This window comes from Micropterus salmoides, unplaced genomic scaffold, assembly GCF_014851395.1.
Source record: "Micropterus salmoides isolate LMB-PRFRI ecotype aquatic unplaced genomic scaffold, ASM1485139v1 Ms_hic_scaffold_21, whole genome shotgun sequence".
Taxonomy (NCBI): Eukaryota; Metazoa; Chordata; class Actinopteri; order Centrarchiformes; family Centrarchidae; genus Micropterus; species Micropterus salmoides.
In genome coordinates, this window is record NW_024041262.1 from 18,335,775 (window position 1) to 18,347,779 (window position 12,005).

Consider the following 12,005-nt stretch of genomic DNA (forward strand, 5'->3'; position numbering starts at 1 on the left):
ACATCACGCCCCATGATCCTTTGCTGTGCTGACTGTGCTCTTGTTTTCCTTTAAGGTCTGGCACACCTGATGATTGGCGACCAAGGTATGGCCTCCTCTTACCTCACTTCCTGTTGTCCTCTGCTATACCATCATCCCCTACCTCCTCACTCCCACACTCACAACTCAATGTATCCCTCCCCCATATCATCACCACCTGGCGCGGGAGGAAGTTGTCTCTGTAGGCACTGAACTAAGGTCAGTTTTTTTCTCTGTAATTGAGTTGTTTTTTTGTTTTTTTCATTTCAAAATGGTCCCATTTGGTCTCATTAGAAATTCCAGTTTTAATTTAAACTGAAATTGATGGCTTTGTGACCTCATAGATAATGTTTTGGTTTGATTTTTGTAAAGAGTTACAAGCCTGAGTGCAACTTCTGCTGGTATATATACTATAATCATGGCCGCTGATATGGGCTTGGCGGCGCTTGGCTGGGTTACACTTGGCAGGGCTCCAGGTCATGAAAATGGACCTAAGGGCCGACTGACCGACTGACTCCATGGATGGTTTGAATTGGTCTTTACTCTTCCACCTCATTTCATTTTCTCATCTGTATCTAAGAGTTTGTCTGAGGGGATAGGAGTGAGTGCGTGCGTGCGTGCGTGTGTTGAATACATCTGTGTGCATGTGTGCTTTTACATTATGGTTTGAATCAATGACTGTGGCAGTTTTTTCAGGAACACTTGTCCACATTCATCGATGACTTTTCACCGGCTTCTAGCATGTCTCACTCTACCGTTGCTGGTTCCTCACATGGGCTCATGCTCATACACTGGCGAGCGCACGTGATTCTGAATAGAAGTTCCTGTGTGTGAAAGTAATGCTGTTATACCTCAACCCCCAAGTTGTCCAGTGTTTTTGAACACAGCCCAAAAACAAATGCCATTGCTCTGCTATTTGAAAATTATTCACTGATGAACAAAACTCACAATGCCACCTCTCTCTTTTTGCCCTCTTTCTCCTTTTCCTTCTTTGCTTCTGCCCACTTTCTCACTGTTTGGGACACCACCCTCTGTGACTTTAGGAAAGCTCAGAGGTACCCCCCCCCCCCAATTGTTTCATTTGTATGGCTAATGGGCTGTTCTGGATGGTTTTGAAGTTGAATGTATTGACAGGCACTTGTATGTATGGTAATGCAGACCTTTAAAGCCGTTAGGCTTCAAATTCTTATTTATGGTTCCCATTAAATGTTTCTTTTTTGATAAGGTAAGCTGTTGATGCATGTGTGTGCGAGTGTGCTCATACTGAAGCATGCCTGCGTGCATGTGAATGAATAGGAGCTACGGCGTACAATGCTTTTGAAAATCTGAAGGTAGGTGCTGCTGGATCGGTCGGCTCTGCATGACGCTGATGAATACACTGATTGACCCACATAAAGACAGACCTGGCCGTGACAGGCTGATATGCGTCTATTGTGCTTTTTGATTGGATGAGAGAGGACATGATGACGGCTGTCTCCCATTGTGACACGACCGCAATGTATTCGGTGAAATGTGCTATGTAATGAAATGTTCTATCCACCAAACTGGTGGATAGAAATATATTGAAGAGAGCACAAATGATGTCTTCAACCATATATCACAGTAACCCATCTCTATTCTGACAAGTATAGTTCTATCACAGCATTCTTGCTGTGTTTTGATCGCTATGTAAGCTCCTCCTGCTGGACTTAAAATGTCTGCCATGAATCAACCAGGTGGCAGTGAAAATTTAATTTCTTCATCTGGCTTATGCTCAGCATTAAATCACCTACTTAAGGACAGACATGTATTAACATATGTTTCCAGTAGTATTACACTGTGTATTCAGAGTATTTGTGTATAGTGGATGCCCTCACTATTACAGATGTTTGGATTGTGATAGGCTGAAAGTAGAACTTGGCGGATTAAAAAAAAAAACCTTTGAAGTCTTTTTGAGAAACTGTACACATGAAAAAGCTGTGTGTGTGTGTGTGTGTGTGTGTGTGTGTGTGTGTGTGTGTGTGTGCGAGTGTGTTTGTGCTCTGCATACTGAGATGTAAAGGCTGTCAAATGGTGCAGACGAAGCCTAGCTTAGGTTAGCTCAGCGTAAAGAGGCTTTTTGAGGAGCCCGCAAAGCTAAAATGAGTTTCTTTGAGGGGGTGGATTGGGTGTGGGGAGGTGTCTTAGAAAGATATATAGCATGTGTGTCTACTTGTGTGTGTGTGTGTCAGTACTGGAGAAATTGAGAAAAAGCGACTGTGTCTGTGAGAGAAGCGCTAAAGGAATGAATGATAGAGGGAGTAGAGAGCGAAAGAGAAACGAGGGAGAGATAAAGTGAGTCTTCTCTTCTCCTGTGATGTAGAGCAACTGCCTGTATCTGCAAAGGGACAGCGGTGCTCCTGTCTGCCCTCCCAGCCCAGTCATTCTCCAAGGAACATCAGTCCTGATGGGGAGCCCTGGACCTTTCCCCTCCTCCATAAAACACAGCTATCATTCTCCCTGGAAACGATACCCACAGATCACTAATCACTTTGAGTGGGTGAAAATGCACGAATTGTGGAGGGAAGAAAGAAAAGAGGGAGCCAAATTGGATTTTCATAAGTATCGAGCAGCCAAAGGAAGAGAGGGGAAATGGATTTTTTTCCTTTTTTTGAAAAGTATTGAGCAGCAATAATCTGGATGGAAAATGTGCTTAAAGCCAAGTAGCAGATTTTGCCCTTTCTTTTCTCTCTGTCTGGCCAAGAATAGACCGTGAAGGGTTCTGGGTGAGTGATTGTAGGTTGTGAATAGGATTGAGAAGTGGCTCTTGGATGTAATTGGCAGCAATGCTCGTTTATGATATTTATTTATTTGTTTTTAGCTTTGAGGCAGGTTGTCTGGTTAATAATGGTTGTTTGTCTGCATGTCTCAAGTGTTCTCGATTTCAATCCAACAATCTGCGCAGCATAAACAAGTGGTCAGCCTCGCTTGAAGTGACCTTTATACACGCGCTGTGTGAACGGACGGACAAACAGACACACTCACACACAATAACCTTTAGAGAGTGCCCGCTGAGTAGGTGAGTGAGTGTATGTTCAGTGTAAATATGCATGAGTAAGGCTGCCTGCACATATTCTTCACGGTCAGTGGATGAAGGCAGAAGAGAGAATGAGGTATGTGTGTCCGTATGTTTGTGTGCGTGCGTGTGTGTGCGTCTTGTGTGAGTGCATGTTCAGGGGAGGTGGATTGTGAGTCATCACTTGTGACTCACAAAGCGTCGGCAATCAAAGCGGCTCATTTTAACACATTGTCTTATGGCAAAAACACACAGATGGACACACACTCCACTCAGGCACAAGCTACACACACATGTTCAGTGTCACACTCTTTGGATGTCTCTTTTGTGTTTGTCCCTCCTTTTCTCCCTTGTTCTATGCCGGATATACACATGTGCATGTTCTCTCCCACAGAAACACACACACATACACACACACGCAGGGTACGAGCTCCGTGCTGACTAGACCATATGTGGGGTTGGGAGTGGTAGCAGACGCCAAGACAAGGGGAACCAGTCAGTACCAGCAAAGTACAGCATGTATCCTACTCTTACTCATCATCATCTAACTGTCCTAATAATACATCTCAGGAGTTATTTCTCTTTAATAACACACAGGCACTGAAACTACAGGAAAAAACATATTTTTGTTATTTTACTAATGCCTTTATAATCAACTAAATAATACTATAATAATACCTATAAGTATAAGTAACAAGTGTTGTTTTTAGGTAGTAGTGCTCAAATATTTTGTAATTATAAAACTAGTCTACCACTGATCAACAGCAATTTTGATAAACGATAAATAATGTAAGGTAATAAAATTATTTTCTCGTCAGTTAATCGTTTTTTTTATTAAATGTCAGAAAATAGTGAAAAATGTTATAATGAATAATATGAATATGCATGCATATGAATGCTGCATTCGCCGCATTTCTTCACCTTCTAGTAATATCTGCCCAATCACTTAAGCCTTAAAGCAATTACTGTAATTTACTGTATATTTGTCAATAAAATATATTTTGTCAGACACACAGACGGACAAGTGAGCAGCACCCAACTCGAGGTGAGAGAGAGCCACTTGGTGTTAAGAGGGAGTCTGGTGATTGGCTGCCTGCCCGACTGACTGGCATGAATTTGGTTCCTGATGGCCACATCTTGAGCTGTGAAAAAAAACCTGTTAAAACTAAGTTGTCCTGCCCTGGCCTTCAGCAGTGATAAAGCAATTGCAAAAAAGTTTTTATTGCAAAATGCACAGTTTTTCTACATATACCCTTTCCACTAATGGTACTAATTCTGCCTCTTTTCACCTCTACTAACACCCATTACAGTACTGCACTACAACACTCATTAATGCGTAGCGCCCATGCAGTTCTTGTAATGAAAGCCACAGCAACCCATACATAGCTCTACATTATCAGGGAGATGCACAGCTACTGAATTCAACATGGGAAATGTGTAGCAATCCCACTAGTAAATGTATACATTTATTGGTAATTGTACGCAATTACCATCCCGTTAGGAAGTGTACACATTAACATTTTTGCACATTCACCGCAAGGCTAATAGGGAAGACACAAAGCCGACGCACCCTGTAATCGCCTAAAAATAAAGACATCAAACGGACTCCCCGTTTACAGAGAATGAAGGGGAGAGATAGAGCAGAGGCTGGCTGCAAGTGTTTAAGGGAGGATGGGAGATGGGGTGGGTTGGATAGGGTAAAGGAGTGTAGAAAAGTGATGGTGAGGAAAGATAGGAGCGCTTTCAGAAAGTGGGAAAAGAGGGTTGGAAAGAGAAGGTCAGACACACAGAGGGAGACAGGAAGGAAGATAAGACTGCAGCGGTTCTCAGCAGGGGCGCTGCATCTCTCCTTGGGCTCCCCGACTTGACACATTCTCGCATCAGCCAGAATGGTATTCATCAGTGATGCAGATACCTCATCCAACACTGACACACACACACACACACACACACACACACACACTCTCTTTTTAGAAAGAAAGAAACAGGCTAGTCTGTGCTCCAATTGTCTCCTACCTGTTCTAGCAATTTCCATTGTGTCTGGGCTGGTGCTGAGGGTAGTGGCCCAATTGGCGATTCACTCCAGTGCCCCATCTGGCATTTGAAGTTCATTTCTTTGCTGTTTGCCAAAACAAGAACAAACACATGAACAAGCGTACACGCACTTGCACTCACAGGCCTTGCACATGCACACACAAACACTGATTTACTCATGGTACTTGTCTGGCATAGCTACGACAACTGAAATAGCCACAGCATTCATTAAAAACCCATTACATTACCTTTATGAAAACAGGTCTTTACACTCTTGTTATTTGTTAACAACCTACTGTAAGGGGTTTCATTAGGCATGTGTGTGTGTTTGTGCAACAGTGCAGTATGTGTGTGGCTCTACATGCATGCAAATCTGAGCATTGTTGTTTGTCTGTGTGGGCATATTACAATATATACAACTTGATGGTTTCAAATCAGTGTGGCTGCCTGTATGCAAAAAATGCACATTGTTTCAGTGCGTGTACTCAGCGCTCTGTGGTCTTCTGAGCATATGTGCCATGATGCTATGTACGTGTGTTTGTGTGAACGCCTTTGTGGATGTGTGTGTGTGTGTCTAACACGGATGAAACTGACTCTGATCTTATCCAGCTTAAGACAAATACACTGTTCTGCCTGCAGACATTGTCATGGAAACAAGCCGGTTTCCCTGGGTACCAGAGAAAAGGCCAAATTCAAGCTACAGATGGAAAGAGAGAGACATGAGTGTAGACAGAAGGAAAAGGGACAAGAAGTAAAAGATGATGGCAGGAAGGGTCCTGTTCATTGTTTTTTCTTGAAATGAAATTCAATGCAATTAGCAATATGTAAGATATTATTTAGTTATGTTCTATTTGTGTCTCAAATGATTCATTCACTACAGGGCTGTAAGTAATGATAATTTTCAGCACTGATTAATGTGTTGATCATTTCTTCAATTAGTCGATTAGAGCTGCAACTATAAGTTGTATATAAGTATAACTATAAGTCAACAGAAAATGAACTTCCTAATCTTAATAATCGATTAATCGTTTAAATAATTTTTCAAGTAAAAATGCTCATAAATTGATGGTTTTCAGCTTCTTAGAAGTGAGAATGTGCTTTTCTTTGTCTTAACATAAAAGTAAATTGAATATCTTTTGGTTTTGGACTGTTTGTAAGACAAAACAAGACATTTTATTACATCACCTTTGCCATAGCAAATTGTGATGGGCATTTTTCATTGTTTTTTGTTTTATAAAGCAAACAATAATAAAAGAATCAAGAAAATAATCTGCAGATTAATAGATCTGCCCTATTGTCAATAATTCATTTGATCTATACTGTAAAGTGACACAAAATAGTCCGTGCCCATCACAGTTTCCAATGTACTACCTTCAAAACTGAAAGATATTCAATTTACAGTGACAACGAAACTTGACAAATTACTTTGAATCTGTTGATCAACTAACCGATAAATCGTTTCTGAGTTAGTTTAACTTTTGGGCCAGTAACACCTTTGTCAGAGCGAGTGTCAATTTTTTAAAACTATCTTATGTTGGGAATGAATGCCTTCCATTTAACAGCAACAACAACGAAAAAAGGAATAAGAGCTCAACGTCGCAAACAATCAATCTGTCGCTTGTGTCCTGACAGTAATATCCTCCTCTACAGTATTGCTCCCTTGGATGTGATGTGATTGCCCAATCGGTTTCAAAGCTAGATGCTGTATATCACAGAATAGAGATTGAAACAGCAGTCATAGCCTTTAGTGAATTTGGCTGTATGGATTTTCACACTTTAACTTAATATAGAGACTATGCATATGTTAGCTACATTTACATACATTTCCTACATTGGTCATCTATCTGTATACTGTATGAGTGCATAGTTAATCCACCTGTCTGTTATTAAGGAGGGACGCTTTCATGCACGATGTGTGTGGGTGTGTGTGTGTGTGTGTGTGTGTGTGTGTGTGTGTGTGTTGTCTGTGTGCGTGCAATTGCGTGTGTGGACAGTCTGAGAGGAGCTGATAGCAGAACTGCATGGTGGGCTAAAAACGAGGTGCAGGGGAATTGCAGTGTGCTATCTCCACAATGACAGGGCTGCCATGATTGAGGCTTGCTACACTAGGATTTAGATACACCAGCATTTTTCTCTTTTTCCTTCTCTCTAGCCATCCATCCCTCGCTCTCTGCCACTCCCTTTCCTTGTCTCTCTTTCTACCCCTCTACCCTCTTTCTCTCTTCTCTTCCATTTTGTGTTACCAATCTCAGTCAGTCCCTCCATCTCCCCTCTTTTATTCCTTCTTCTTTTAAATCCCCCTTACGCGTCTTTCCCTTTTTCTCTATCCTGCATCTTTTCCACCCTGCTCCCTCTATCAGGTGCTGTATAATGTAGGCTCCCCTGATGTGCTCCCAGCCTCCATCCGCCATTTTGATTCAGTACAGCTGTCCATGATAATGTACTGTTCACTCAATCACTCTTTCTCTCTCTTGCTCTCCTTCCCCATCTCTCTTCCTGTCTCTCCCCCTCTTTCTCTCTCTCCCTCCCTGAAACACACATGCACAAAGACACATATTTGCTGTAGACCCTGTAACACAGGGTTGCCATGGAAATGACAAATTAGCGTGTGAAATGTTGATGAGGAGACCCATGAGAAGAAACAAAGCCGTATGAGACACACACAATCACACTCGCCATATGCGCACAAACACAGAGAAATCCAAGTGATGTGTGTTTGATCGTTGAAGGGGTGGTACAGTTGCAGCTGGTCCCGGTAGCAGAAACCATCAGATCAGTTATTCACCCTCTCTCTCTCCTTTTTGCCTCCCCACAGACTGCTTTATTCATTAGAGCAGTAGTTTAATGATAGCCTTCAAAGTCTCATGCCAATCACCTTCCATCTTTACATTTTTGCCTATTCCCACTCTGCCTGTAGTCTCCATGGTTATTAATTACTTTCTTCTTAACCATACCAATTCATATTTTCTTGGTTATTTCTCACACAGTTTCCTACCTCCCCCCTTTCCTTTCTTCCTGCTCTCCTCTTCTTCTTTCCTTTGTTGTCCTTTTCTTATTGTAACTTAATTTAATTGGTGTCAGTGAAATCTGAGAAAAAAAGAAAAACATTTCATATAAACCTGCAGCTAACGATTATTAACAGTATCACTTAAACTGTTGATCTTTTTTTTTACTTGGTCGATTAATTTGACATTTTTACTTCAATAATACAATCAACTTTGTATTAAGATATTTGTCAATACAGTTTCTGTGGAATTACCTATCAGTTAATTGACTGATCATTCCAATACTGCAGTCATACCTTACACCCAACCAGCATACAAAAAGCAGCGGTCACAGTAAAATAATTATAAATTCAAACAACCAACAATCAAATAAAAACAAGAAATAATAGAACATACAGTAAAGATCTTTTTCAACAAAGAAACCTGGGAGCAATAACTTTTACAGTCACATTTTACACATAACTACACAATCAGCCCACAAGAAACCGTTAATAAATAGAAACAAGTCATGTAAAACATAAGATGATAGTGCTTAAAATATCCAAAGGAAAGGAAATATTTTATCATGAGAGATTTCTATTCCTTTCCTCTGCTTTTCTTTTCTCTTTCCTTTCATTTGCATTTTTCTCTCTCTTTCTCTGCATTCCTTCATCCTCCTGCTCACTTGCTTTGATCGACAGTGCACTCCACAGGATGAAGTGTGACATGTGGTGTGTATGTCAGTGTCTGTCTCACTGTTTACTCTGAGCTAATACTGACTCACTCCATTAATCTGAGCTACAACAGATCCACTCCAACCTGCCCACTTGAGAGCGTGCGTGTTTCGGCGCGTGTGTTTTAGGTGTGCCTGTACATTGAATACATGCATGCACGACACATGTTCATGTGTGTTTGTGTCACACTATATGCATCTCCCTGCCAGATGTGTGTGTCTGTACGTTGGTTGTTGTTTACAAGCCAGAGCTTCCAGATCAATGCAGAGATGCTTTATGTGCTCCTGTCTGGTCTAATGACATGTCTGTAAATTAGCAACAGAATGGTGGAGCACCACACTGAAACTTAATGGCACCTCTGTAAATTACCGCAAGAATGCTGCTGGACTGCTGTGTGTGTTCTCATTGTGAACAACTTGGCTCCCCCCCTCAATCTGCCACCTCATCTACATTTGTCTACGTGTCTGCTTGTGAGTGTCAGTGCGTTTGTGTGATTGTGTTAGCATTTGTGACTGTTCTTTCTGTATGTGTATGCCTCCCTCCACCTCCTCGCGCTCGCTCCTCAGTAAAGACTAGCCCGAGGCCCTGAGTTGGTAATAGCTTTTCTGACAGCAATACACCAATATTTACAGAGACCAGCACCCACCCACACCCTGCACATTTCATGCACACATAAAAAGCATATACTTGTCCGCGCACACATACACATTCACATGCTGGAACACAAACTTGCACACACTGTTTTTCTTTTTGAGGCAGGCTCACACATACACACACACACATACACACACACACACACAGACACACACACTTAATTAACATGCTGGGAGGGAAGGAATCATACACTAGGGGGAACTCGCCCAGATGCTGGCAAACAACTTGTTTCTCACTTATATATTGGCGTTCACACTTGTGCAGTTTTTTCATGCAACAGAAGAAAAGAAAGACAATTTGCCACAATTGCTCTTGAATTGTGCTATATTCTCACTTTTTCTTTCTCATTATTCTTTCTATGCTATATTCACTCAAGTGCGGCTGATTCCATTCCAGCACTCTCTCCCTCTGCTTCTCACTACCTTTAATAAGCTATTACACTTCAGTCTATTCATTACATGGCAATCTTTCTCCCCCCGCCTCTCTCCAGCGGTTCCTCACCAAGTGTCTGTCTTGCTCCAGCCTGACCTAGTGTATGTTAAATTCCCCTCTGTTCTCCTCATTATCGTGAACTACAAGTTGGTGGTTATGCCAGAGGCTCCACAGAGCAGCGAAAAAGAGGCCAACGAGATGTGCGGAGAAGAATGGTGGCTTGGAGCTTGAAGGGAGGTGTGAGAGATATCAGGATGGTGGTGAAGAGAATGCTAGAGTGGATGCGGAGGAAGAGTGATGCTTTGGGTGGGGGGGGGTGAAGGAGACAGATAATGTCACCCCTGCTTGTGTATGCCTGTACAATAGTATGATCATTTTTTTGCACGCAGATGTCTGTGTAGGTGTGCATATTTGTTCCTCGGCTGGCTTGCGTATATGGCTGTGCACTTCTGTATGAGTAGGTGTGAGAGAGTAGATAAGAGAGTGTGAGCTTAAGGATGATGGATTGCAAAACCTTGGTCAAGTGTCCTTGGGGGTCACTAAGGGTGCGCCAGGTAAGTTGCCATTGGCTGTCTGCTTGTTATTCTGAATTCTAATTGGTCAACCTGCCTGCTTTAGCTGCCATGATGCTTACAGGCTGCTGTTCTCCATCTTCTTCGTCAGTTTATGCCATCCTTCTCAAAACCTTTTTAACCTCCATTGCTACTGCACGTACATACACAGACATACATATTCTGGCCTTTGATGAACATCACGAAACAAGCCATGTTGTCAAACAAGACCACATCACTTCAGACTGCCAACACAGCTGTTCTCTCAAAAGAGAGGATGGCAGGTTTTATAACGAGTTTGGAATGCTACAGACTCACGACTGTCTCTCTCGCATCCACACTGTTTAATCTCCAACCCACATGAGTGATCAAAGCTTGTTTACACACCACTCCATGGTACGATTAGAGGTATGGAAGGAAGTGTTTCTTCCAAGTGCTGGCATCAGTGAGGCTTTACTTGACAGTAACAACATTTTCAGTGTCTTAAACAATATGTTTTGTACTGCACATCCGAATCAAATTTAACCAGGCCCAGCAGAGCTTTGTTTTACTCAACTGGCTCTGATGAACACCCACCATTTTATCATCTTTGAGCATATTGTGTAAAGCAGTGTGGGAAGAAGCAACATAGCTTGGATATTGTACTAATCATTATGATAATGCTCAACAAGATTATAATGGCTCCACACTTCTTTGTTCTTCCTCCTTGTTTCCTCCTCCACCTCTCCCTTTCTATCTCAGCTCGCGAGGAGTATGTTGCCACCTTCAAGGGCTCTGAGTACTTCTGCTATGACCTGTCGCCCAACCCCATCCAGTCTAGCAGCGATGAAATCACACTCTCCTTCAAGACACTGCAGCGCAACGGCCTGATGCTGCATACCGGCAAGTCAGCCGACTACGTCAACCTGGCGCTGAAGAACGGTGCCGTGTCACTTGTCATCAACCTCGGCTCTGGGGCCTTCGAGGCCTTGGTGGAGCCCGTCAATGGCAAGTTCAATGACAACGCCTGGCACGACGTCAAGGTCACCCGCAACCTGAGACAGGTAACCAGACAACAGGAGTTGGAAGAGTAAGCGACCGAGCAAACAGGAGAGGAGAGGAGATATAAAATTAGTTTTGATAATGAAGAATGTGAAGAAGAAAGATTTAAAGGGGTATAGGGAGGTAAAGAAATATGGCTTGTGGCAGTTTAACAAATGGATGGAAGCATGCTTGGATTTCAGTTAGTAATGAAATGATTAGCAATCAACGGAAAGTGAATTGACAAAAATTTTTATCATTTTGAATAATCCTTAATCAATTTATCAAGCAAAAATACCAAACATTTGCTAGTTTTAGCTTCTGAAATGTGAGGATTTGCTGCTTTTCTTTGTTTTATATCATTGTAAATTGAATATCTTTCAATTTTGGTTGAACCAAATAAGATGTTGTCTTGGGCTCTGGCAAACTGTAATGCGCATTTTTGACTATTTTCTGACACTTTATAGATTAAATTATTAATTTGTTATTTGATAAATAATTGACAGATTAATCAAAGATGAAAATGTTTGTCAGTTGCTGCGTT

At 41.9% G+C, this 12,005-nt stretch overlaps 1 protein-coding gene across 13 annotated transcripts in view; it reads left to right on the top strand.

Annotated features, from left to right (window-relative positions):
• The window catches only part of nrxn1a (neurexin 1a), a 56,414-nt gene that overhangs the window by 9,233 nt on the left and 35,176 nt on the right, over positions 1-12,005 (top strand). For 9 of the 13 annotated variants that reach the window (XM_038735882.1, XM_038735884.1, XM_038735885.1 and 6 more), the window contains 2 exons: positions 56-85; positions 11,183-11,484. In XM_038735882.1, the coding sequence (XP_038591810.1) occupies positions 56-85; positions 11,183-11,484 (332 nt within the window). The remainder of the gene's footprint in view (positions 1-55; positions 86-11,182; positions 11,485-12,005) is intronic. The other 4 variants (XM_038735889.1, XM_038735887.1, XM_038735888.1 and 1 more) reach the window with 1 other exon arrangement.